This window comes from Talpa europaea (assembly GCF_964194135.1).
Source record: "Talpa europaea genome assembly, chromosome: 15".
Lineage (NCBI taxonomy): Eukaryota > Metazoa > Chordata > Mammalia > Eulipotyphla > Talpidae > Talpa > Talpa europaea.
Window position 1 is genome coordinate 13,458,566 of NC_140083.1, and position 27,522 is coordinate 13,486,087.

Sequence of the window (27,522 nt, forward strand, 5' to 3'; positions counted from 1 at the left end):
CCCCAGCACCTCTGGCCTGCACCCCAGTTCTTCTATGCAAAAGAAAAATAAAATATAATGGTCTGAACTTTTGGAGTAATTTGCTCATTCAGGTCAAACATGACCAGGGAGGGGATGCTGTCAACATGGACTCGGTGAGCTTTCCTGAGTGAAAATGATCACTTGGTGGGCCTCCCCAGTGGCACAGTGGATTGAGTGCTGAGCCGTGAAGCTGTCCTCAGCCTCTGCAATGCAGGTTCTATTACCGGCCAGCCAGGGAGCAACCCACATGGCACGGCAGACCTCTCCTGTCTCGCCCACTGCTCCCCTCAGCAGTGTATTTCAGTCAATCTGTCTGTTCTGTTCTCTGATCTGTCTCTGGTGAATCCTCTCACCCTCCCGTGCCTCTGGCCTATATCCCGGTTCTTGTATAAAAATAAATAAATCTTTAAAAAAAAAAAGTGATCACCTGGCAAAGCCATCTTCAAGCAAACCCTTCCAGGAGATAATCTTCACCTTAAGCACACATTGGCCCCAGGGAAGGAAACTACGTGACTTCAATATACAAAAAGCTGTATGGCTCCTTTGAATTTTTGATATTCAATGATTTATTGTTAGTTTAATCATTTTGATGTGATTTCTAAAAAGCTGAAAATCAGAGTTGATCCTATAATCACAAAATTCTCTGAGTGAAAAATAATACTCTGAAAAATAAGACAAGGTGGTGAAGGTGATGTCATGGTTTCAAACTGAAGATTCTTTTAAATTAAAATATCATTAAATAATAAAATCCATATTAAAACATAATATGATATAAATAAAATGTGCAGCTGATAAAAATTTTAAATATTTAAATATCATTAAATTAAACTCACTAATTAAATGTAAAGTATACAGACACACACATCTACTGATAGGAAACTAAGTGCAAGAAAACTGAGCAAGTAAGTTATATTAGAGAGAGAAAATAAGATTCCTGAAGATGCAGGCAAGGCAACATACTAAATAATTTAAAGTATCAAAAACAGATGGCAATCTCATATGACCTCAAAATTTACCTTTAGTTTCATTCAAACTTGGTTGATAGGAGCAATTACACTCAAATCTTAATTGTGATTCTATAGTAAGAGTAAAGTTGAATTAGGTTCCCCCCAAAAAGGAGGAAGAAAACCTTGGCAACAACACTTACATTTAATAAAAAGTTTTCAGCTGAACAAACCTATTGTAAAAATTAATTTTAGATTTTTCTCTATTGCATATGGATTTTAGTTACATGCTTATACACAAAACAAACAACAAATACAGGGCTTCAAATATGAGTTTCTCTGCTGGCAAATCAATGTCTCTCTCCACTCTATCAAAGGAGTCCTTTCCTACTTTTATTTTTTTAATTTTTTTAAAGATTTATTTATTTATTTATTTATACACGCTCTGGGTACAGTCAGAAGCGCAGGAGGGTGAGAGAATTCACCAGACCCAGAGAGGAGAGCAGAGCAGGCAGACTGACGAAATACACTGCTGAGGGGAGAAGCGGGCACGGCAGGAGAGGTCTGTGCGCCATGTGGGACCCTCGCCCGGTGGCCGGAGATCGAACCGGTGCTGCAGAGGCTGCGGGCAGCTTCACAGCCCAGAGCTCAACCACTGTGCCACCGGGGAGGTCCCTTTCCTACTTTTAAGGACTACCCCAAATACTCTGTTTCAGGAAGCATCTCTTGATCTTAAATAAAAACCATGTCCCAGCCACTGAACAAGGAAAGCTATATTTTATCTTTCCTGATGGTACAAGTTTTCATCAAAAATTAAGGTAAGCAAAGTATCTAGCACAGTATGGAGTAGGCACAGGAAAATGTGCGTTTCTATTCATCCCATCTAGATTTCTTCCTCAACTCTAGACGGTAAGATGTTTGAGATCTGGGGTCATGCTGTATCCACCTTTTCAAGTCCTACAGAACCTAGAACAAAACCCTGAATCTTTGAGCTGCTCAGTGAATACTCCTGTACTGCAATTTCCCAGGACTAGCAACAGTGATGGATACAGACTAAGGAAATATCCCAGTTTTCTTGCTCATCTACAATTTGAAGACATCTTGATAGATTATCTGTAGACAGCTGGGAAAGACATACACTACATCATACATTTGCTTTTTCTATAAACATTTTAACATTATAGCAAAGTACAAGAAGCCTTATAATAAAAATGAACAGATTCATGTGCACGTACGGAGGTGTGACGCTATACTCTGCAATTACAGTTATGCAAATGGCTGATGAATGAAAACAAAGACATATGAAAAAGAGTGGTTACCAGAGGGGGAGGGAAGGATCAAGGGCATCAGCCTGACAGTGGGGAGGACACAGAAATGGTTGTGATGGGTGAGCTAAGGCTTAGGCACACATAACAGTGAAGCTGTACCCCCCAATATATATGTTTTGTAAATCAACAAAATTTTATTGAAGAAAAAAAATCCAGAGCTGCCAATCCCACCCTTTTCTCAATGCCAGTTCTATCTTCCCAGTACCAGTACTTTTAGGAGTTTTTGCTTTTATTTCTTCTGATTATTTCTGTGTGTGTATTCCATTGTTTCTTGATTTATCAATATCATGCATGGCTATTGTTTTCTGTTACAAGGCAACTTCTACAACTATCACTCCCCCTTCAAATAGCTACTCTGTTATTGTACACAATTAGTTTAGTACTTTTAAATAAATTACTTAAGATTCAATTTGCTGTTCAATCAAATTTGAACAGATCTTGAATTTATAAATTAACACAAAGTGGTAGAAAAAAGCAGATGCTGGCGCTATGTTGACCTAGATCTGAATCCCACTTTTATATGAGCTGGTGCTATTAAGCAATGAGCCTCATTTTTCTTAGGTAATAGAGAGGACAGAACGTTTTGGAGGTGATAATAAAAAATACAGACAATTATTCACCTTTATATAAATAATTTGGTCCAGTGTATTAGATCAAGATGATCCATTTACCAAAGTTTATGTGATATATTCCCCCTCTGCAAAATGGGGGCCATTCCAGGTTTACAGCCTAGACTAAATACAAATAAATCAGTGAAAAAAAAATCCTGTAATTTGGAGTTGGACTAGTTATTCCATATTGAAAGGAAAATAAAGTGTGACCAATCAAATCTTACCTTTCCATGTAACACAAAAGATGGGGGACTCTATAAAGTACACTTAAGGAGAAAAATGATATTTTTTATGACTTCCTCATAATAAATGATGCTAGGTTTGAAATTCCATCTACATTCTATTTATAGTCTGCAAATAAAAATTGGTAGTTCCCATCCTGAGAGGTATATTTAATATAAATCCTCAAATGTAGTTTTTTACAGACTAGGAAGCAGTAATATTTCAAAACTTAATATAAATATATGAAATAAATTCTCACATGTAATATTTCTGGACTTAATAGGCTGCGAAGACACTATTTTTTTTTTAATTGGTATTTGTTTTCAACTCCCCGTAAGTGAATTCAGTGTTCCTGTGACAGTGTTGAGATGGAAAATGGCATTAAGAAGGGAGGGAGGTACATTCTGTCTTCTTTATAGACTTTCCTGCATCACCCAGCGCCCAAGATAAATCTTTCAAGAAGGAAGAAAGGAAATGAATTCAGTTCTTCTGGAGGATCTGAAATTGGAAACCCTAGATTTACATATGGGCTATTCCACTGGTTTTGGAAAAACTTCCTATCTCTGTTTCCTGACTGCATATATAGTGCTCACCAAGCTCTATTTAGTGTCCTTAAGCTAAAAGTCCTCACAAAGGAGGATGTCTCACACATATTACTGTAAAAAGACACAGGAATCATTCGAATCATTTTGCATTAGTGTTACATAACTATAAATCTAGTGACATTATAAGATCATTTTTTACAGAAGAAAGCTTGGCTGATATCAGTAGGTAGGAAGAAATGGTTTGGTTCACCCACACTAATCACTATAAAAGTTAAAGCTATTCCTTCAAATGATTAACACTGAGTAGTTCCAAGGGTCCAGTTCTGTACTGGGTCCTGATGGAGAATGACATCTACCCTCAGGTGGATGTTTCTCAGGTCTAAAATGCAAATAATGATTCCAGTGCTTCATTTGATGAGAGCCGAGCTTCAAAATGAATTGCTTCCACATTTCCAGGACTTGCAAGGCAGTGAACTCCTAAAATATAATGCATCCCTGCACCAAGAGCTCCAAAGAGGATCTGTAAATCAGATCTGAATGCTCCTAATGGCAAGAAATGCGTGTGGGGTATTCTGGGGACCTAGAAGTCTCCCAATGTCCTAGATACTGAAGCCTGTACTATGATGACAAGGACTCTGGCAGAGGACAGCGAGAGAGAAACTCTGGATTAGAAGGGGTTAACAGAATAGCAATCATGAGCTTTTTAGCATCACGTAATGTTCACTCTCTTAACTTGCATAATAGATGTGCAGAAGGGCTGAAGATGGACATGTGAAGGAGACGGCCTTGCAAGGTGACAAACATCAGGAGAGCTTGTGCACCAGCCTCTTAGCTGTAACTCAAGAAATTAATCAGAGTAGAGCTCACTATTAATTGACTATCCACCAAGGTAAAGGACTTAGGGTAGGGTTAGGGTTAGGTCAGTAGTTCTAGTTATATGATCTTGAGCAGAACTGTTACTTAAATCTCTCCAAGCTTCTTAAATTTAAAATTATCTGATCCAGCCTTGGGCAGAAGATGCAATTTTCTATTCCACAAGACACTCTTTCCAGAAACTGATCATTTGGTTTTCTTTGTGGCTGTCTTTTCTATGGCTTTACTTCATTCACTTTGTATGTTCAAATGAATGCGACAGAGTCTTCATAAAATTCTAGGTCAAAACAGGAACATATGGGGCCTCCCTGGTGGTGCAAGGGGTTAAGATGCAACCTATGAAACTATCTAAACCACTGCAGCACGAGTTCAATCCCTGGCCAGGGAGCTACCCACATGGCACAGCAGACCTCTCCTGACTTGTCCGCTGCTCCCTTCAGCAGTGTATTTCAGTCAGTCTGCCTGTTCTGTTCCTAACTCAGTCTCTGGTGGATCTCTCACACCCTGCACCTCTGTCCTGTACCCCAGTTCTTGTATGCATAGATAGCTAAATCTTGGGGGGGGAAGCGACCAAAAAAAATAGGAACATATGTCCACCAGTGAAGGGGATAATACAAATATCAAAGGGAAGAATTTGGTTTGTATTTTTAGAAAACAATCTTATTATCCAGCAAATGATAGCAAGAAGCACAGATACAGATGCCCACATATGCAATGCCCAGAATAGTTTGTTTTCCTAAGAATCCCCTGTTTACTAAACTCCCATTACACATCTTTTAAAAAAACATGTAAAAGAAAGAGATTCAAATGAGAGATAATGAGGGTTATTTCCAAACCAGAGCACAAACTATTTTGAAAGGCACATTTACCTTCAACATGATAAAACCTACGCCCAAAGTAGTTCTTAGTTTTTCTTCCACATAATTTCAAAGTCACACGGAAGATTTTATCTTCCTGCCACACCAAAAAGCCATTTCACAAACAGAAACACAAATTATTTCATCCAAGTTTCAGATCATCTTAAGAAGATCAGTCAGATTCCTGAGGTCCAATTGATAAAGCTTCACCTATAGTTCTTTCTATAAAATACCTGTTTTTAGATAAGGTGATGAAAAAAATAGCAAAATTTCATATTCAATCAATTCTTATTTTCAAGGGGAAAAATGACATAGTGGGAAAAAAGCACCCATAAGAAATTAAATACAGAGCCTCCCTGGTGGCGCAGCAGTTGAGCGCGAGGTTGTGAAGCTGCCCGCAGCCTCTGCAGCGCCAGTTCGATCCCCGGCCACCAGGCGAGGGTCCCACATGGCGCGCAGACCTCTCCTGCCACCCGCTGCTCCCCTCAACAGTGTACTTCGTCTGTCTGCCTGTTCAGCTCCCTGCTCTGGCTCTGGTGAATTCTCTCACCCTCCTGCACTTCTGACCGTACCTAGTGCTTGTATAAATAAATAAATAAATCTTTAAAAAAAATAAATTAAATACATAGGTCCTAGTTGAGCTCCATCAATTATTAAGCTTGTACTTTGGGACAAATAATTTAATTTCCTGAATTACAGTAAAGTACGGGTAACTGCAGCTCACAGGCTACTGGAGGACTAATAGAGAAACATTTGTGAAAGCCCTTGGAAGTAATGGCACATCATCCAAATGGAAAGTGGCGATATCACAGTTTTTAATCATTGTGTACACTACCATATATTTACTTGCTCATTTTTTCCCCTCAAGAATGAGTGGAGTCTCCACTCTCATCTTGGCAGAACTAGAGGAAAGTACTTATTGGCTGCCTTTCTTTTTTATTTTTTTAAAAGATTTATTTATTTATGCATACAAGAGCTGGGGTACAGGCCAGAGATGTGGGGGGGGGGGGTAGGTGAAAGGATTCACCAGAGACAGAGTGGGGAACAGAACAGGCAGACTGACCGAAATACACTGCTGAGGGGAGCAGCGGGCGAGTCAGGAGAGGTCTGCTGTGCCATGTGGGTAACTCCCTGGTTGGGGCTCAAACTCATGCTGCAGTGGCTGGGAACAGCTTCATAGGTTGTGTTTTAACCCCTTGCGCCACCAGGGAGGCCCTGCCTTTCTTTTTTAAAACCTCCCTTCTCAATCCCTCCCCTCTTCTGGCATTGCTGTTTCAAGTTAGTATGAAAGGCAATTACTGAGCCCAGCTTGTTCCTTAATTTGAGAACAAGTCTTCACAAGAGAACAAGAAAGTGAATTAGAAACTCATAGAATTAGGATTGCAGGTCATCATACTGGGACCAGAAAAAGGGGGATGGAGAAACTGAGGTCCAATGGTGAATGGAAGAAAAAAGAAGTCACAAAGTAGAGCGTCATTCATATGGAAAGAAATAATATCCTGTTGTGGAAACTGTATGTTTCCAGTGGGGCCCTATGGGGTCCTTCCCTAGCACAGTTTCCTTATGCTGAGGTTTGAAGAATTACAGCACTTCCAATTTTCCAAGGCTTTCTTATACCAACTGGCTTGAAATACTGCTAACAAATTGCTTGAAGAAGGTAATAGCACCAGGATGGAGAAAATTATACTGAGTGGGAATCTTGCTTCCAACACCGCTCCTGGCCATAAGTCCTCAAGCAAGTTCCTTTAACATTTCTGTGCTTAGTTTCACCATCTGTAAAATAAGGCTGGATGGATGAGGATATTTAATGGGAATTAAATTTGATGATGAATGAAACAAATTAACAGTTCTCAAGGTTGAATATTGTAGAGCACTTAATAAACTATAGCTAAAATTTTATCATTGTCAAGAATTTAATACGTATGTATCCAGAGAGAACTGCAGTCATTCTAGTTCACTGGAAACAACAAAACCTAACGCTTCTCTCCTGTAAAATCAACCTGTGCCAGCATTTAAGTACTATGTAGCATATACTGCATATAATGTCCCATAAGGCAAAAATAATCTTACATAAAAGGGAGACAATCATTTAGGTTTTAAAGTGGACATAAAAGGAATTGTGTTAAAATTTGCTTGGAAAAATTATTAAACAAATATATTAGCAAAACATTTTACAAACTCTGAAAAGAATAAGGACATATACTTCTAGGACATCCCTATAGGGCCATAGAATGGGTCTGAAAGATAAAGGAAAAGCAATACAAGAAATATCTTGGATTTAAGAGGCATCTAATTTTATTTTCTGTGCTATCATCATTAAACTAGGATCATTCACTCTAACTATACTCATTATACTTTACAGTTTCAAATTCAAAAAACTGCAATCAATGCTTCAATTTACCCAATACTTGGCCCTTCAATTGTAGTCCCAAGCCTGGTGCCATTTAATCATTTTATTATTGGCCTATACAGGGGAATAGAAAATAATATTCATTAATTATGAGTGCTAAAAAGATAAGATCAAAATGAAATTGATACCCAAGGGAAGGATTTGAAACAATTAGAAGGAAAGAGAAGCCGTACAAATAAAAATGAAGGTGAACAGCTCCTGTGTCATAGAGCATGAGAGGCCCTCCAGGGATTCCAGCACAAGTCAACTGGGAACCTGCCCTTTGGTGCAACCACTGAGCAAGAAGTGGTTCTGGGATACACGCACTTTCAAGCTTCTAAATCATATCTATGATGATCGAGACAACAAAAATTATTGCCACCATTTATATTGGGTACTTACTGTGTACCAAGGATCACACTGAACACTTTACAAGAATGAATGTATTTAATGGTCATAACTATGTTATAAGGGGTTACCAGATATAACACATAAAAATAGAGGGCACCCAGTGAAATTTGAATTTCAAATAAACAATGAATAATTTTTTAAAATTGTAAGTATGCAATAGCTGAGACATACGCCACACTCAAAAAGCATTCACTGTTTATCTAAATATAACTGTGAGCCCTGTATTTCATCTGGCAACCTTGACAAGTATGAAGATCCTCATTTTTACTGGTGAGGAAACAGTAGGAAAAATTAAGCAATTTTCTCATCGAACATCTAATCACAAAGCCTGTGTTCATAATCAGTATAATGTACTACCTCTACATCTATGCTCTTTTCTATAACTGGATGGGCATCTCCTGCATCCCCCTCCTAATATTCTAACTTGACCTTCAGAGTCCAAATTGTAGGTCACATGTTCTTGCATCCTTCTGAAATTGTCCCATGACTTTATTTATACCTCTGTTCAGCCCTTAATACTGTTCTATTCTATTATAGCAGGTTAAATACACGTGCTTGTGGTGGACATTCTTCTATGAACATTTTATTTTTCTAACAGCACCTCTATTTCCTTTTGGGGAAATGATTTCACTTACTATGTGCAGCTCAGGTGGGAGGAGAAATCAGGGAAACACAAACTCCTATTACAAAAACTGAAGGAAGTGGTCCCCTTTGGTCCTATGCCCTGTCTCATCACACTGAACCCAAACAAGGGAAAAGCAGATGGCCAACAGAAATTTCCCTCCTAGATCTTCAAAACTTGAGCCAAATGATGCAAAACAAAGAATAGTGGTGATGGCTCAATTGTTAAAGGTAATCATACAGTTTTCTTGATTTCTGCTCATTTTTCATAGCTGATCTCCAGGCTTTCCACCCATATCTTTCCAATTCAAATTCTTTCTTTGCTTAGATTGAATAATTGGTTTCAGTTGTTTATAACCAAACACCACCCCTCTCCCACAACTGATCATCTCTCATGGACATGACTGTAAGCTCCCAAAGGTCCATCCATGCTTAAGTACCATTTTAAGGTCTAAGGAGGCATCTTTCAAATCAATATTTGTTATTACACAGAAGGCACTCAAAAATGTTTGCTAACTCAAATGGGTGTAAATAAACTGAAACTGCTGATGGCATCTGGCACTTCTCTTACAGTTTCATTCTTTACTTATAAATCTATCTGAGTAGGTTTTATAGAGTATTTGGGAGTGAAGTTGTTAATTTTGTAAAAGTAGATGGAGAACTTACTGGGCTTCATGGCTAAAATGTCTGCTTCTAAGAACTATGACTCACTACAAAGAAACTCAGTTTGAGAGCTCATCTATAAACTCCCAATAGAGTTATAATGCATTAGCATAAACAGACTAAAAAGAATGGAATTGAAGTCATATGCTATCTTGCAGAATAATGCTATATATATATATATATAATGTTATATAATGTTATTATATATACAAGTTTTTAATTGCCATTTGCTTAATGTAGTTTTGGCTATAAATCACACCCATAAATCTCAAGTGGCCCTTTAATGTATCTGGCAATCATATGACCACTGTCCATACCATCCCACCATCATCCTATTTTTTCCACTATGCTTCACAGCAGGACTGCTCAAAAAAGTTCAAGTATCCAATTCATATCCTTCCATTCTCTCTTGAATCCAGTCTAATCAGAGTTTCATCCCCACCACTTCACCAACACTGCTCTTATCAAAGTCACCATCGATCTTCATTTTACTAAGATCAATGGTCAGTTTTTAGTCCTCACTTTCAGCAACATTTAACCTAGATAATATAATTCTGTACTAAAGAATTGAATTTATTAGGTGGGAAGTAGGAAAAATTGGTTAAGGAGGTCAAAGGGTACAAACTTCCAGTTATAAAATAATTAAGTCATGGGGAATAATTTACAGCATGGTGGCTAAATTCAGTAATACTATATAAATTATACAATGGAGAGCATCTAAGAAAGTACACCTTAAAAGTCCTCATTCCAAGAAAAAAAAATTTAACTCTGAACAATACATGGTGTTAGGAGAGAAGAATATAAAGATAAATTGAATACAGCTCCTGTCTTCCAGGAGAACTATAAAATATAGAAAAAAAAGGTGAAACTTCATAAGACTTCCAAGCTCTTAGAAATACTGAAAAGTGGGAGATCAACTGATGAGTAAGTTCTCAAGAGTCTCTTTGGAGGAAGTAGAATTTGGGTTAGATTTTGAGGAAAGAGAAGCACTAGATGGAGATCTACTGGGGGAACAGCATTCCAGAAAATGAAGTAGCTTGAGCAAATGCAAAGAAATGAAAGAGTAAAAGTCTACTTGGAAAACTTTCCAGAACGGTGGGTGCTAAAAGTAGAACAAGGGAAGTAATGGAGGATAAAAAAGGAGATAAAGCAGGAAAAATAGGGAGAAGTAAAGGTTGTAGAGGACTTGAAAAACTGAGCTTGTGTCTTTTGGATAGCCATAAAGATTTTTGTGGCTATAAATCACACCCATAAATCTCAAGTGGCCCTTTAATGTATCTGGCAATCATATGACCACTGTCCATACCATCCTATCACCATGCCATCTCTCCCCCTCTGGCTCCATTCTCATTCTTGGTGACAACCTGCTCCCCACATCCCAGAAAAGCTGACAAGGTGGAAAAACAACTTCTTAGACCCTCATCAAGCTGTCAGTACCCACGCACTTTCTCATCCCATCACATAAACCATTCATGACTATGGTGCACAGCTCTTATCTCGGACGCCCACATCACAAATTCTCCTCTCAAACATCATTATCTACTGGAGATTTGCCATTTTGAAAAGAAATTCTCTTAAACTTACTTCTCCAATTGTTGCCCTATTTTTTTGACTATGCTTCACAGCAGGACTGCTCAAAAAAGTTCAAGTATCCAATTCATATCCTTCCATTCTCTCTTGAATGTAGTTTAATCAGAGTTTCATCCCCACCACTTCACCAACACTGCTCTTATCAAAGTCACCATCCATCTTCATTTTACTAAGATCAATGGTCAGTTTTTAGTCCTCATCTTTCAGCAACGTTTAACCTAGCTAAGCACTCCTTTTTTTCTGTATCAACTTCCTTTACTTAACTTCCAAGACCCATAATTTCTGGTTTCTGTCCATTCTTATTGAGCCTAGTTTCTGGGCCTTCTTTGCTGGTAGTTTTGTTCTCTTTTACTGTTAGAGAGTCTCAAATTCCAACCCTCAATCCTCTCCCCTTCTCCGTACTTATTCCCAGGTCCTCCCTTTCATCTCATGGTTTTATTTATTTTTTTAAAGATTTATTTATTTATACAAGCACTGGGGTACACTCCAGAGGCGTGGGAGGGTGAGAGAATTCACGAGACAGAGCGGGGAGCAGAACAGGCAGAAGGACCGAAGTACACTGCTGAGGGGAGCAGCGGGTGAGATAGGAGAGGTTTGCCACGCCATGTGGGAATCTCCCTGGCATGCTGGGAATCGAACCAGGGCTGCAGAGGAAGCAGACAGCTTCATAGCGTTGCGCTCAACCCGCTGCATCACCGGGGAGGCCCCTCATCTCATGGTTTTAAAGACCATTTCAAGATCAAAAACCACTGATTTTTACATTTCCTGACCAGAAAAATTTCTCAAACTTCAGACATGTTTATGCCACGTGCCATATAATCTTGCCAGTCCACAGACTCCCGAACTTGGTCCCACTGTCTCCCTCATACCCATCAAATTTGCTTTCTCTGTAGCCTTCTCTATCTCAGCTGATACCAAGCCCATTCACTCAGGTCAGAAACCTTGGAGACATCCTTAGCTCTTCTTTTCTAGCCACATTAAATCCACTGGAAAATTCTGCTGGCCTAACTTTAAAATACATCCAGAATCCATATTCTCACCACCACTCTGCCTTTCCTGGTCAGAGCTACCATCATCTTTCAAGTACTTTATGATGGCATCATTCTGACCTCCTTCCTCTTATCTTCTCCTTTATAGTCCATTTTCAAACAACAGCCAACATGTTAAAATGTAGACATTTGGGATTCTTATGCTCAAAGCCCAGTAAGAGCTTCCATGTCACACAGGCTCAAAGTCCTTACAATGGTCCACAAGGCCCTGTGCCATCTGGTCCCTCTGTGCCCTCTGAGCTGATGATTTCCCCTCACTCCTGGATCAGGGGCTGCCCATGCTATTCCTTAAACTGTCATTCCTCTTGTATCAGTCCACAGATTATCCTTCTGTTGGCAAGAACTTGCCATCTTCATGGTTCTCTTAATGCCTTCTAGTCTTTGAACATCCATCTCCACAATTCAACCTAACCTAAACATCTTACTTAAAATTTCAACATGCAGGGCCTCCCCAGTGGCGCAGCAGTTGAGCGCTGGGCTGCGAAGCTGCCTGCAGCCTCTGCAGTGCCGGTTCCATCCCCGGCCACTGGCGAGTGTCCCACATGGCACGCAGAACTCTCTGCCGTGCCCGCTGCTCCCCTCAGTAGTGTATTTCGTCAGTCTGCCTGTTCTGTTGCCCACTCTGGCCCTGGTGAATTCTCTCACCCTCCTGCGCTTCTGACTGTACCCAGTGCTTGTATAAATAAATAAATAAATATTAAAAAAAAAATAATAAAATTTCAACATGCAATCCTACAACTGGTTCCTCTATTTAAAAAAAAAAATCCATAATGTCTATCCTCTTCCTAAGCACTGTATAATTTATGTACTTATTATGCATAATAAAAAATTCCTCCAGCTGGTATGTGAACTCTCCAAGGGTACAGACCTTTTTCTATTTTATTCACTCATATAGCCCAAGCACTTGAAGAGTGTCAGCAATAATAGCCCCTCCCCCAATAAATATTCATTGAAAGTCAGAAAGCAATTAGCAAGCTATTATAACTTTGCAATTATTCCTCAATAAAGCTGGAAAAAAATTAAAGAAAATGATTGCAATATTCTGAAAAGCAGCATTTGCAATGCAGTTTAGTCCTACCCTACAAATATTTTGGGAGCACAAAGAAAAATAATTTAGAATCTGTATTCTTAAAGATCGTATGGCAGAGAGATGGAAAGGTAATTTTTTAAATGCTAAAAGATAACGTAGGAAAACCAGGGCAGTATGCACAAAAATGGGGAGATATGAAACAGCTTCATGTGTATGGAAAACTGAAAGCAAGTCCACCGACTTGCTTTAAATATGATGGTCTTATTGATGCACCGATTTGACTAACCTTCAGACCGCAGTTATTCAATGAACACCAATCTAGTTACTGTTGTGAAGGTATTTTGTAGATGTGATTAAAGTCCGTATTCAGTTGACTATAAGAACGAAGTTTACCCCAGGGAGTCTGGGTAGCCTGAACCAAACAATTGAAAGGCTGTAAGCACAGAGGTTGCCTGAAGAAGAGATACCTGTGGGCAGCAGTGCACAGGAGCTCTAGTTTGTCCTTGCTGATGTCTGCCTTATGGGTTTTAGTCTTGCCTAGACAATCCTCACTATCATGGAACTAAATTGCTTGTAATTAATGTCCAAGTACATATCATCTACTGACTCTGCTTTTCCAGTTGAACCCTGACTGACCCAGTAGAATATAAACTTTAAAGCAGATGATGGCAAAATATGGGTCCCTCTGCTGGCGCAAAGTGTTAAGCACCGCTTTATGAAGCAATCCGCAGCCTCAGCAGCATGAGTTCGATCTCCAGCCAGCCAGAGAGCAACCCACATGGCGAGGCAGACATCTCCTGTCTCGTCTGCTGCTCCCGTCAGCAGTGTATTTCAGTCAATCTGCCTGTTCTGTTCCCCACTCTGTCTCTGGTGGATCCTCTCATCTCTGGCCTGTGTCCCAGTTCTTGTATGCATAAATAAATAAATCTTAAAAACAATTAAGCAGATGATGGCAAAATAAAGGATGACAATCAGTGAGGAACATTGGTTTTTAACATGTTAAGAGACATGAACTTTATCCTAGAATTAGCAGGACGAGCAAGATGAATGGAATAATGGATTCCCCTGCCAGGGCACAGGGGAATCACCCTAGATTTGGCTCAAAGTATGTACCAGGACAGGGTCAAGAGGAATAGAGGGCTGATGGAGATTGGGAAACTATGAAAGTTTCATGTGGATGAAGTAAGAAGAGAACCAGAGAGAAGACCATCATGGAAGTCAAGGAACAGCATCCTGGGAAGAACTGGTGGTTCAGCCTGGTCTAGAACATTGAGAGGCTGCCACTCACCATCTTGTGATAAAAGGAAGCCATTCAGGGCCTCAAGAATGGTTGTGATGGAGTGAAAAAGCCAGGAATCAGATTGTGTTGTACTGAAGAGTAGCTAACACATGAGAGAGAAAAGAAACAGGTTAAATTATGTCACTCAGAGTCTGACTTAGAAGGGTGGAGAAAAGAAGTAGCTGAAGAGAAAAGAGGATGCATTGTCAGATGAAGATAATTAGAATGAGAGAAGTGTGAGCCTTTTTTATAGACTGAGGGGGGAAAGCCAGCAGTAAGGAAGGGAGAGAGATGAGACTAAGAAGACATTCCAGGAAGGCTCAAGAGAAGAGGGTTGGTGAAGAACATAGGTGAAGACTTGGTGAAGGACAGTAGGAGGACCGTCACCTTCTAAAAACTGAAGTGAAAGGGGGCTGGACAGAAGCAAAGAGAGCTACACTTGGAAATGAAGAGTCAAGGGTCTGCAGTAATTCATGTCCAGTGGCCCTGATGTTACAAAACAAGGTTATCCATGGAGAGAAAAAGATGGTGTGACATGGCTAAAGACAGAAGTTTGGGTTTAGTTGGGGCTGGATTGCCAATTGCCAGGAGATTCCACAGAGGAATCAGGACTGGTGAGTTATACTAAATGACTTCTGAATTCACTCCCTACTCAGTGTCCCCATGAGTCAGACAGATGGAACATTATTGCCTCGCCCACTGATGTTTCCTCGGCATCCAAAACAATGCCTGGCACATAGCAGGCATTTAATAAATGTGCTGAGTGAATGAATGAATGCTTACATGACCTTCTCATCTAAGCAAGCTAGCTGGATTAAGTCATTTGACTGTTTAGTTTGTTGAACACACGAAAAAGAAAGCCTTTTAGTTGCAATTAACTGTTTTAATAGAGATTCATTTGAACATTTTTAAGAGATTGCAGAGATTCCAGAGCCTGATATTTAATATGATTTTATCTTCTCCCCTCATCTCAGGAATATGTGGGCAAGTAAAGTTAGATAATTCAGACTTCACAGTAGGTATTTCTAGCTTGGCTTTTTCCCTGGACAAGTCATAAAGCAAACGATCAAGAAAGTGGCCAGAGATAAACACATGCAGTTTGCAGCAACATGGATGGTGCTGGAAGGGATCATGCTCAGCGAAATAAGCCAGAAAGAAAAAGAAAAATACCGGATGGTCTCACTCATAGCAGGAATCTAGAAAACCAGGAAAAAGAATAACTATAAGAAAGTAAATATCAAAATCAACAAACAACTATGAACCAGAGACACTCTATGGGGGGTGGGGGGCAGGGAAGGGAGGGATTGAGGTCAAAATAAGGGGGTCACAATTGTATGGGGAATATTAAAATAAAATTTATAATAATAAAAAAAGAAAGTGGCCAGATCTGTATTTTGTTTTACTATACAATAAGCTATTCTGACCTAAGAAAGAATTTACTCACTAGGGTTTTCACTTAAATTTTGCGCCTGTAAGTGGAATGTAGCCTTAACCTTTTCTGGCACGCCAAGCACACACTCTCTTTAGTCTTGGTGACATTAACCATTGACTGAAGTGAAGAAAGGGGGGGAAACTAGGGAAAAACTTTTTTTCTTTGAAAAAGCAAGCTTAACTGGAAGTATGACATAATTACACACAAATATAATGCCACCATGTTAGGTGGATACCAAAATGAGTGCCTGGTGGGCTTTCCCTATGCGTTACCTGGGTGGAAGACTTTCGTTTTCCCATTAGTGATTCCAGAAGAGCTGGCCTCCATCTTTATTGGCCTTCTGCCTGGCGGGAGTGAGGAGTGCCTGACCACGGGCAGGCGATGCGAGCCTGGGTGGCTTGCCACACTTCGCCGTTGATGGATTTGCAAACGCTTTTCAGCCCCATGAATAGATAAACTTAAACCTGAAAATGAGAAAAAGCAACATTTTGTTGAAGAGGTCCATTCCAAAGGGCTAACAGGCAACTTTATTTTCTGCCATGAAATGCAGGTAATATAAGCAACTAAGTTTGAAATCCTTAAAAGAGGTGTGCGGTGCACACGATGTGAATAAATTCTTTCTTAGATCTTGTAATATCAACTGATGTCCACAATACATTCTTTATTGAAAATTCCTTCATTCCAAAGTAAACCAGAAGATGGATTTTATGAACAGAGAGCCAGGAAGTCAAATATTAACATTCTTACCCAAATTCTTTCTGAATCTCTAGAAAATAGGTACAACCTGACATGCTATTGCCAAGGGCTATGAAAGTAAGGAACTATTGCTGCAATATCTATATTTGCAATAAAAATCAAGGGACTTTCTCTACAGGATTCTTGCATAGGCCAGAATGGAAGGTAAAACTCAAATTTGCACCTCAGATCATCTTTGTTTTCTTTTTTTCATACTTTAAAAAAAACTTTTCTCTCTATATTTTTTGTATAGTTTGCTTTCTCATCTCGGGTGTAGACCCATAAAATTCCCACCAAGTCACCGTGAACCATTACATAGTCTCTTGTGTTCTTCCCGTCCCTGTTTTAATCCCTTTCCTACCCCATCTCTTGCTGAAGGTCTCTGACTTTATAGTTGCCTGCTACTTTTGTCTTTTTTTTTCCTGATCCCTTATTTGGCTCCCCTATATTCCTCAGATAGTCTTAACGTGCATATTTAGAAATATTTTATGTGGACAAACTTCAAACATACCCAACTCAAAGAGAAAAGTACATTGAATACCACATAGCCACCACCTAGATTCAACAAATATTGATTTTTTAATATTAAGATAAAAATTTTAATCTTCCAAAGGTTAAAATTTCCCCAATTTTATCTACCCCCCTTTTTTTGGTTTGTTTTATAGGTGCTGGAATAGTTTAAGGCAAATCACAGATGCATCAATCTTCATCAAAAACAACAGTGGTTGCTCAAACATATAGCAACTGTACCAGTATGAATTAGACATATTGACACATATAAACTATATTTTAAAATTCCAAGTTCAAAAGATACTTTTGAAAAACACTTATTGATCAGCTTTGGAAGTTGACAAAATATCAACTCATTACTGAGAAAATTGGTAAATAGGGCCTCCCCCGGTGGCACAGCGGTTGAGCGCTGGGTTGCGCAGCTGCCCGCAGCCTCTGCAGCACCGGTTCAATCCCTGGCTGCTCCCCGGCCACCAGAGGAGGGTCCCACATGGCGCGCAGACCTCTCCTGCCGCCCGCTGCTCCCCTCAGCAGTGTACTTCGGTCCTTCTGCCTGCTCTGCAGCCCGCTCTGGCTCTGGTGAATCCTCTCACCCTCCTGCGCTTCTGACTGTACCCAGTGCTTGCATAAATAAATAAATAAATCCTTAAAAAAAAAAAAAAAGAAAAATGGTAAAGGGAAAGAAGCAAACACGGATCCTGCCTTTCCTTTCTTAACTTTTCTTTACTATAGTTCAAGGTAACCAAACAGTTGATAAGAGAAAGTTCTTCACTGCAGATGAATTCCAGCTAATAATGATGGAAAAGGGAATTAGAAAATCATTTTAGAAGCCTCAATGAAACACGGAAAGTAATATAATTTGCACAAAAAAAGCGCTTTGAGGAAACAGCTGGAATTCAAATGCACAAAATCACTGAGTCCAGATCTGTTCTTCGAAAAGACCCAAAGAAAGGTGTGAGCCTTATTTTACACCCTCAATGGTCAGCATTCAAGCCACATGATAGCAAAGAACTAATCTCCACCTAATGGCAGAATTTTTTATAAAGAGGAAGATCTCTTAAAACTTGAAGGTAGAAATTCAGAATTGGAGGTTACGGTAGTGATGGCCTCATTAATCTGGTCGCTCATAAGGATGAGGAACCTGGCAGGTAAAACAATAGGTTTCTCTATTATCAGTACTTAGAGGCTAGAGTGAGAATTCTACTAAAAACCCACGAGTGAGGGAGGGAAAAAAAAAAACTTTCTCAGGGGGTAAATCACACATCAGTATTCATGCATCATATCAGAAGCAATGAAGAAAGACCTTAAATATTCCCAAGGAATATGGGGGTGGGGGGGTAACACATGACTTGGGTCAACTTGTAAATTCTAACAAATTTTAAGAGAGTATAATTCAGATCGGAATGAGGTGTGGTCAGGAAAAGAAGCAAAACCAAAAGAGTAATGAAGGCAAACACGGCCACTAGACTACAGCCTCAGCATTCAAGTTCCAGGGGCTCAGCCTGACAGCCACAACATGTATTAATCTCCTTTCCCTGTTGACCTGCCCTGGTTCTGTGTGCTGGCAGACAAGAGTGGAGTTAGGATGTGGCTTGCAGTGCAGGGAGAGAATACCGACACTGCTCCTGCCCATCCACAGGCAGGGCCTTCAGTGTGCACCAACTGGCGTCCTGGGTTTTATAATATTTACCCCATCAAAAATTCTTTAACATGCATCTGCCCCCAACATCCAGTTTCTTAGTCCATAAGCTCTGCACCTGAGCCTTGGTTTTGGGAAATGTGCCCAAGTTAAGTCTGCCAGGCTAGGTGCCCCCCTTCTCCCCCAGGAGGGATGCCCTGCTCTGTTGTTCAGGTGCCTCTTTCTCTCCATGGCGAGGCTGGCATCACAGCACAAGCCTGGTATGCTTCCACTCCACCATGCTCCCTACTCCCCTTATATACGCCACATTTTCACAGCGGCACAGAATGAAGATCTTTAGATCCATCCAGACTCCAGAAAAATGCAGACAGACTTGTCGGTGACAGATGAAGGGGATGGGAGAGATATTTTAGTTGGCATGCCAACGGTACATGCAGTCTCGGCCTGCAAATATGAAGTAGATCACTCTCCCCCAAACACTTCTCCTTGTCCCTTTGCAGAGGATGATTGGGCTGAAGGGACCAGCGCGGTGACTCAGCATGGCAATGGAAGCTCTTATGTAACTCCAGCCACAGCAGCAGCAGAATGACAGAAATGAGAAAAAAATCACAGTGGAAATAAATGGCACAGGTACTTGAAATTGTTGAAACCCACAATTAAGTAGATAGAATCATGTAGATCATGGGGGAGATGTTAAAGGAAAGAATTCATGAGTATTACCTCTCTAACTCAGCTGAAAAGATGGAGGCTAGGCAAAATATCTTTGCAAAATACCATTTCCTCTAGATCACTATGCCCTACCCTGCTTGATAAAAGATCTGAGGTCAGAACCATTAGAAATGAAGAGAGGGAAGTATAGTGCGTGGTTACAGTGTGGGCGCTGGAGTCAGATTTTCTGGGTTCAGTTCCTGGCACAGCAGTTAGACATATCATACTTAGCACAAGTTACTTAATCTTTTTTGTGATTCAGTTTCCTGAAAAATGAAGATAATGACAGTTAATGCCTCACAGACTTGGGAGAATGATCTAATACCTCTTAAGGGGTAATCAGCAGTTCCTGGTATACAGTGGGTGCTCAATACAAGTGAGCTGCCATCATCTTCTATCATATCAACAACCCCCTCAATCCTTATGCTCACCCTTTAGACACTAGCATTTAGCACCACTGCCTCCCATGTGCTTTTAAATTCTTTTAGTTTCCAAGACACTTAAACTTCTTTCTGCACCTCCTAATTCAAAACTCTTTTTCATCTCCTGTTCCCAACAGTGGGGGTCTTCATGGTGGGGGGGGGGCTCTTCATTTCTGAAAGAGCTGTTCTAACAAGTTGTCCCAATTTTGGCGGCTTCAAACAGAAATTACCACTTCACCCAGTTTTAGAGGCCAGAAGTCTAAATTCAAGGTATTGGGAGGACTCTGCTTCTTCCAGAAGCTCAGGGACAGAAGCTGTCCCTTACCTCTTCCAGCTGGGGCCAGCAGCCCTCATGTCCACAGCACTACAGTCTCTCCACAGCCCTATCACCTCTCTCAGACGCGACTCTAAGGCCACTTGTGATGGCACTTAGGGTCTACCTAAATCTCTTTACCTCAAGATCCTTCTCTTTTTCCAGAAAAAACTCACCTCACTGGCTCTGGGGATTAGGACACAGACATATTTGGGGAGCTATTATCAGTCTACCACACTGTACATTTCCCAAGGTTTTCACTTCAGGCTTGTCTTTCCCTATATCCTCTCCCCAGGCGATCTTCTGCACCCACATCTCCAGCTGTTATCATGGGACTGTTGGTTCCAAAGCAAATCCTTCTTTGCTGCCACCTGCCTTCCAAGCCCCCTTCCCTATGGTTGGAGTTTTCACCTGAGAAAGTCAACGAGATCACAGAAACACAATCAATTCGTATTCTGAGAGGGGAAAACACAGCTCAGATTTCTATCCAGCATCTCATCTATTTATTTCTTAGGAATTCTGTCCAAAATGTAAGTATTTTCCTCAATAAAAATCAAATTCTTTGCACTCCTTCTGGCCCACTGCCAAGGCAACGTAGCCCTGGCTGTGTCACGCGGTACACATGTGCCTGTGTGAGTGATTTGCTTTCATCTAAATGTCACTCCTGTGATTCAGAGGAGCTCTGTGCCACAGCAACATTTGTAGCTCTGTCAGTGTTGTATGACTTGCAGCAGTAACGTAGACATACTGTGTCACTCTCCTTGTCATTTCTTAGATAAATTACTCAACAGCCCACTGGAAAACTATGCTTTGAATGTCTCCACCATGCGCCAAACCTAAGCCTTACCTATTCTAATTAAGAAAAAAAAAAAAAGCATCCATGAAATGGGACATTTATTTCTACTTTTCTCTTTTACTCAGATGTAACTACAAAAGTGAAGAACAAATTCTATGCTTCCCATCCCAGAGGATGGAGGTAGAAATTCTTCTGGCTACACTCAGGCCTGGACTTACTTTCCCAACTTTCTGGATTTATCCTGGCAATCTCTCTTATTTGGCTCAAAAAGCATTTTACAAAATGTTTATCAAATAGGCTGAGACCCTCCCAGATCCTGGGGAGCAAACAGATTCAGGCACATAGGCATGCACGTAGCCAAGAGTGCACCCCACTTGTCCTTAGCCTAGGAACATCCCCATTTGAGGGGATAGAGTTGCACCTGGTCAATAAGCTGAGCTCAGGTGGGCCCATATTTAACAGATTCTGTAGAGATTTGAGGCCCAGGAATGCGAGGTGACTACTTTTCAAGCCCATCTTGCCCCATGCATTCCAGCGGAAGGAGCACTTGCTGAGATGTGAGCCACACAACACTCCTCCTGGGGCCTGATGCCAGAGCCCCGCTTAGCCCCAGTAGGTCTGATGACAGCATCTGCTATGGCCCAAACCACCTCCATCGCACCAAGTCCTCGGGCTTATGCACCTCCTTTGGTCTGAGCTTCCTGCACTGTGACAGGCTATTTGATGGATTGGCATCGGCACCATACACAAATCAGGCAGTGCCAACACAGCCAAACCAGGAAGAACTCCCTGCCAAGTTGCTGTTATTTGTAATTTCGTGACAGTTGTCTATCTAAAATCACATTAACTTGGCATTCAAGCACTTTAAAGAGAGACCAAAATATTACCCACGTTTAACTTTTGACTCTGTCTATGTGGAGAGTTACAGAATTAGAAAGGATAAGGGCCTATGAGAATATTTAAGCAGCAGTGCTTGAATTCAAATAAAGTGCTGCAGGTAAATTACTGGGGGTTCTCTTAAAAGTCCGCCTCTGAGATTCCTTTTTTTTAAAGATTTAACCAGGGTACAGGCCAAATGTGTGGGAGGGTGAGAGGATTCACCAGAGACAGAGCAGGGAACAGAACAGGCAGACCAACTGAAATACATTACCGAGGGGAGCAGCAGGCAAGACAGGAGAGGTCTGCTCGCCATGTGGGTATCTCCGAGGCTGGCAGGGATCGAACTGGCACTGCAGAGGCTGCAGACAGCTTCACAGCGCTGTACTCAACCACCTGCACCACCACGGAGGCCTGCCCCTAAGATTCTTTACAGCCTTTTGGTAACTCCTTTTTCTCCCATTGTTAGGGCTGGTTTGGAGTCTCTTTTATTTCGTCCCTGCTTCAGAATATGCTTAGAAGGACTCCATTCCAGGAAATCACAGTGACAGAGTAGATTATTGCCTCCAATTCTTTTAGCTGTCTCTCTGCCACATGACCTACCAGTACTTTCCCCAGTAGAGAGGGAAAGTGTATCCCCTGCCCCATTGATACAGGACTTATCATCATGACCTGGATGGCTTCTGAAATGGCTTGGCCTCTGGTGCTGCTACCGTCACTATGAAAAACTCATGTTCTAAGAGCCATGGGTCCCGGAAGGAGACATGCAGAACAGATTCAAACCTGACCTATATCCCAGAGCCAAGCCCCATGCAACCAGCCTAGATCAACCAGCTGCCCCCAAGACCTCTGCACAAAAATGTTTCTGGCTGTGACTCACCCCAACAACTACAAGACAATCACATCCACTAGCAGCAGACTTTCTTAAGGTGGAAATGAAACAATGCTGTTGTTTATAGTTTGGCCTTAAGGTGTGAGTTGACAAAACACTCTTTCTTACCTGAAATATTCTCCTTCAGGAGCACAATCTAACACATTCTTCAAGAATCAGCTCATCCATCACCCTTCTGAAGAACTTCCATTATCTTCAACACTCTGCCCTCTTACCCAGCCCCACTATGCTAAGCAAACATGTCTTCCTTGCACTGGCCTAGCACCTGGGACATTCCTATATCAAAGCATAGCCATCTGCATTGTACCTGTATGCATATCTTCCCCCAAACCAGGAACTGGGACTTAGTGTAATGCATTGATACTTCTAGAAGGAACTGAGGTAGAGAAGGACAAGGGGAACTTGGCAGGTGAATGGGACACCAACTAAACCCACATTCGCTCAAATTCTACTCCTTTGTTATACCGATTTTGTTTGGAGAGTCTTTCTTTACTCACTGGGAAGGTAGCTGAGATCTTTGAAGCAGGTAGGCAGGAGGGGAAGTGGTGAAGCAAGAGAATCTTGAACAGCTTAGCTGATCTGTCCACTCTCACTTCACACCAACACCAGCCTCTCAGTTAACATCCTCTGTGAAAAATGACCCCAGTGAATATTTTTTCTTCAGAAAGCATGGTATATGATTCTTTAAAAATGATGCTATTTAACAGTGGTAAGGACACGAGACAGGCTCTTAGACATTGCTACCTCACCGTTTGCAATGTGACAAAACTTTTAAAAGTTCATGCCAAAATAAGATTTCTCTCTAAAGATATTTAAAACATTTCACATTGCAACTAAATGTACTTCCTTTCTACTTGAAAATAGGATTATAGCCTCAGGCCCATAATTCCACTGTTAGGAAGCTATCTTCCAAGGAAAGATAATAATCAGATATATGATGACTTATATACAAAGATATTCCATTCAGATTTTTTCATAACATAAGACATCAACAGAAAGGTGGGTTTTCATGCTGAATGAACATTGGTGCATATTTGAGCTCTATCTTGTAGTAGCTATGACACTTTTGGTAGTTATGCTTGATCTCTGAGTTATGCCTTTATAATAAGTTATGCCTTTATAATATAAGTTATGCCTTTATAATATAATATAATATAAGTTATGCCTTTATAAGTTATGCCTTTATAATATAAGAATTCAAATCAATATCTCTAAGATTTGTGATATGGGCTTAAAAGAGTATGAGTGTTCCTATATCATGATGCCTAATACGGGATCAGCACTCATATCGTATTTAGTATCATCATGAAAATTAATAACACTGACATTATAACTATAATCATGATATTGATGATACTGGAAACTAGAAAAACATCTATTAATGGAGGGATAGTTAAATAAATTATGGCCCATTCAAGTCAGAATGTTTTATAGCCAAGATGGTAAAAAATGGATCTAAGATAGGAAAATGCTCAAATTCACTCATTCTCCCATTTACTCATTGTCAGTGTTTATTTACAGCAATTGTCACTTGAACATTGATTTATGAGGCTACTGTTCAAGTTGAAAAAGTTGAGTTCCCAAGGCTGCCATTTCCCCAACTTAGGCCTCATTTTCACTGGTCAGTGGAAGGTTAGAGATGGTCTCTATGCTGGTAATGCCTTTATAGCTCCCTTCCATCTTAAGTGCATTCCCTACCCTCCCACCCTCTTCTGTGCTCTGGGAAGCTGAGTTCTGCATCACCTGAGCTCTTTCCAGGGTTCCAGTTGGCCTCAGCCAATGGGAGGCACCAGTAGAAGATGGAGAGTGGGAGGAGAGATATTGGATTACTTTTCCCTGCTTCCTCCCTGCTTCAGCATTCCTGAAAGCCCTCTAACAGGCCCACTCCTGTTGGGTGGCCCCTCTCTGGTTGGGCTTTACCATTACCCTGTCTGTTAGTATAGTAATGGCTCCCCACTGTGGCTGGACCATGGCTGCTTCACCATCTCTTATTAATTTACTTACCCCAGCTAGGCCTTTGCAGTATAAGAAATCCTTTTAAAATCTGCTCATTAATTGGAATTCTATTTCCAACTTGAAACCTTATTTGTAAACCTGCCCCTTATCAGTCCAATTCAGTGGAAACTTCCTTGGAACTATCTCAAAAACTCCATGCTTGCTACCCTTTATCTTGGTTCCCTGAGATTTTCTCATATTGGATCATTTTGGGTTATCTTTTTTTCCTCCACTGCTCTGAATGCTAATCAAAAAACTAGATAGTCCACTTTGCCTCATCTATGTTATTTAATTTATGCCAAATCTGTACATTCTTGCTCAAGGAAACAGAGATCAGCTATGGATTTCTTTCTATCTCATAAAAGTTTATGGGATTTCATTGTGTTCTGTGTACTTAGGCACAATGTACTACATACACAAACACACACACACACACACAGAGCTAGATATAAAATTATCATTGGTGATATGATACTTAAGGATGTGAAAAAGCTGGCAGTAGTTAATCAAAATTAAAAGATTTAAAATTAACACCTTAGAAAAAGAGTTGTTAGTTGATTCAAGAAAAACATTGATTGATTCAGCCAGCAACATTTGTTAAGAGCATTCTCTGTGATAAGTACTGAGGATCCAAAGTCTAAAGAACAGAGTCCTCCCACTTACAGAGCTCTGAACAAGGGCATCTAACGCGATCTGGAGGAGGAAATCAATACTTCCTGAGTTTAAAAAAAGAAAAATCAAGGTCATTTGTTCGATCCTCAAGAAGTCAATGAGGCATCTCTTGTTTTTCTAAAACAATTTAACTATTTGGTATTGTCCATGGGAAAATATCACACCCCAAGTACAAATACTCAGGGTAGATAATGGAAGTAGCTAAGTAGAAACTAGGAATCTACTTTTCATGATAAAACCTACACACTGTAAAAAAGTATATACTGCAAGCCTAAATTTAAAAGTAGAACCACTTTCAAAACTACATCAACAAGTGAGCAACTTAAATAGCACAAATACACTATCTCTTAAGATCCTGGGATTCAACTTTATAACCTATTTTGACATGCAATACAATTTTTCTAGAAATAAAACACAAAATGATTTACTACCAGGAACATCAAATGATAATCTCTAACGCCCTAAAGGGAAAAGTGTTTTACGTAAGAGTCTGCTCATTTAGTGGCCAAAATTTTATTTTTATATTCCCCATACCATTGCAACCCCCTTATTTTGACCCCAATCCCTCCTTTCCCCGCCCCCCAACCCCCATAGAGTGTCTCTGGTTCATAGTTGTTTGTTGATTTTGATATTTACTTTCTTATAGTTATTCTTTTTCCTGGTCCCTTATTTAAGTTTTCTAGATTTCTACTATGAGTGAGACCATCCGGTATTTTTCTTTTTCTTTCTGGCTTATTTCGCTGAGCATGATCCCTTCCAGCACCATCCATGTTGCTGCAAATTGCATGTGTTTATCTTTTTTGAATGCTGAGTCATATTCCATTGTGTATATGTACCACATCTTCTTGATCCAATCATCTATTTTTGGGCATTTGGGTTGTTTCCAAAGCTTAGCTATTGTAAATTGTGCTGCTATATAAAGAGAGGGGTACAGGTGCTCTTTGGAATTGATGTTTCTGTGTCCTTTGGGTAAGTATCTAGGAGTGGAATTGCTGGATCATATGGAAGCTCTATGTTTAGTAGTTTGAGGAATCTCCACACAGCTCTTCATAGTGGTTGGACCAGTTTGCACTCCCAGCAGCAGTGCAGGAGAGTTCTTTTCTCTCCACATCCTCGCCAACATTTGTTGTTGCTAGCTTTTTTAATATGTGCCATTCTCACTGCTGTGAGATGGTATCTCATTGTAGTTTTGATTTGCATTTCCCTGATTGCAAGTGACGTTGAACATTTTTTCATATGCATGACACATTCTTACTTGAAAATCAGAAAAGATACATCATGACTTTTCCAACAACCTAATATAAATGAATGAGTGTGGTTAAAATAAAATTTACTTACAAAAACAGGTGGTGAGATAGAGTTTGTCTACCCCTGACTTAGAGATTGGGGGACAGGCTGGCAGGAGAGTTTCACTAAAAGGGTGGTATCACTACCTGCACAAGTGGGTAAGTTTCTAGTAGGTAAAAATGGAGGGTAAGAGCATTCCAGCTGCAAAGATGAGGGTATGAAAGAATAAAGCAGATTCCGGAAAGGAAGAGGTGTCCAGACTGAAGCAGGTTTAAGCAGAATTGTTGTTTAAACTGAAAGCAATGATAGTGACAACTTATTTTTGATATTTTTTTTTTAATTTTTAAAGAACAGATGAAAAGTCTTTAATGCTGCACAAAGAGAATTGTCTTCATATAAAAACAACAGGGGATTAGTGAAGATAATGTGAGCAAGCTGTGGCAGGGTGGATGATTATAGCAGGATTTGAGGACCCTGCTTTACTTCAACCTAGGCCACAGATCAAGGTGACAGTCACAGGCCCTGGGCTGGAGTAGCAGTAGGAAAGATACAAACAGATTATAGAGACAAATTAAATCAGATTCTATAGAATTTAAGAACCTTTGATGTTTAGGGGTAAGTGAGAAAAGAATCAAAATTAACTTTGGATCTAAAGATACTGATATAAAATTACAGCTGGAATATTTTGATAGGCAAGATGTTGGGTTCAGCTTTGGAGAAGCTGGGTCTCTGGCTCCCTTGAGACATTTAAATAAAATGTTCACCCAGCACTGACAAAAATAGAAGTGTGGAGTTTAGAAATGTTTCTGGCT

General features: G+C 40.3%; 1 protein-coding gene across 2 annotated transcripts in view; it reads right to left on the reverse strand.

Moving 5' to 3' along the window:
* ANO4 (anoctamin 4) overlaps positions 1-27,522 on the reverse strand; it is a gene marked incomplete at both ends in the record, with an annotated part of 292,388 nt that overhangs the window by 147,156 nt on the left and 117,710 nt on the right. The window contains one exon of one of the 2 annotated variants that reach the window (XM_084255593.1): positions 16,138-16,329. In XM_084255593.1, the coding sequence (XP_084111719.1) occupies positions 16,138-16,329 (192 nt within the window). Of the gene's footprint in view, positions 1-16,137; positions 16,330-27,522 lie in introns of those variants that run through there. The other variant, XM_084255594.1, reaches the window with a different exon arrangement.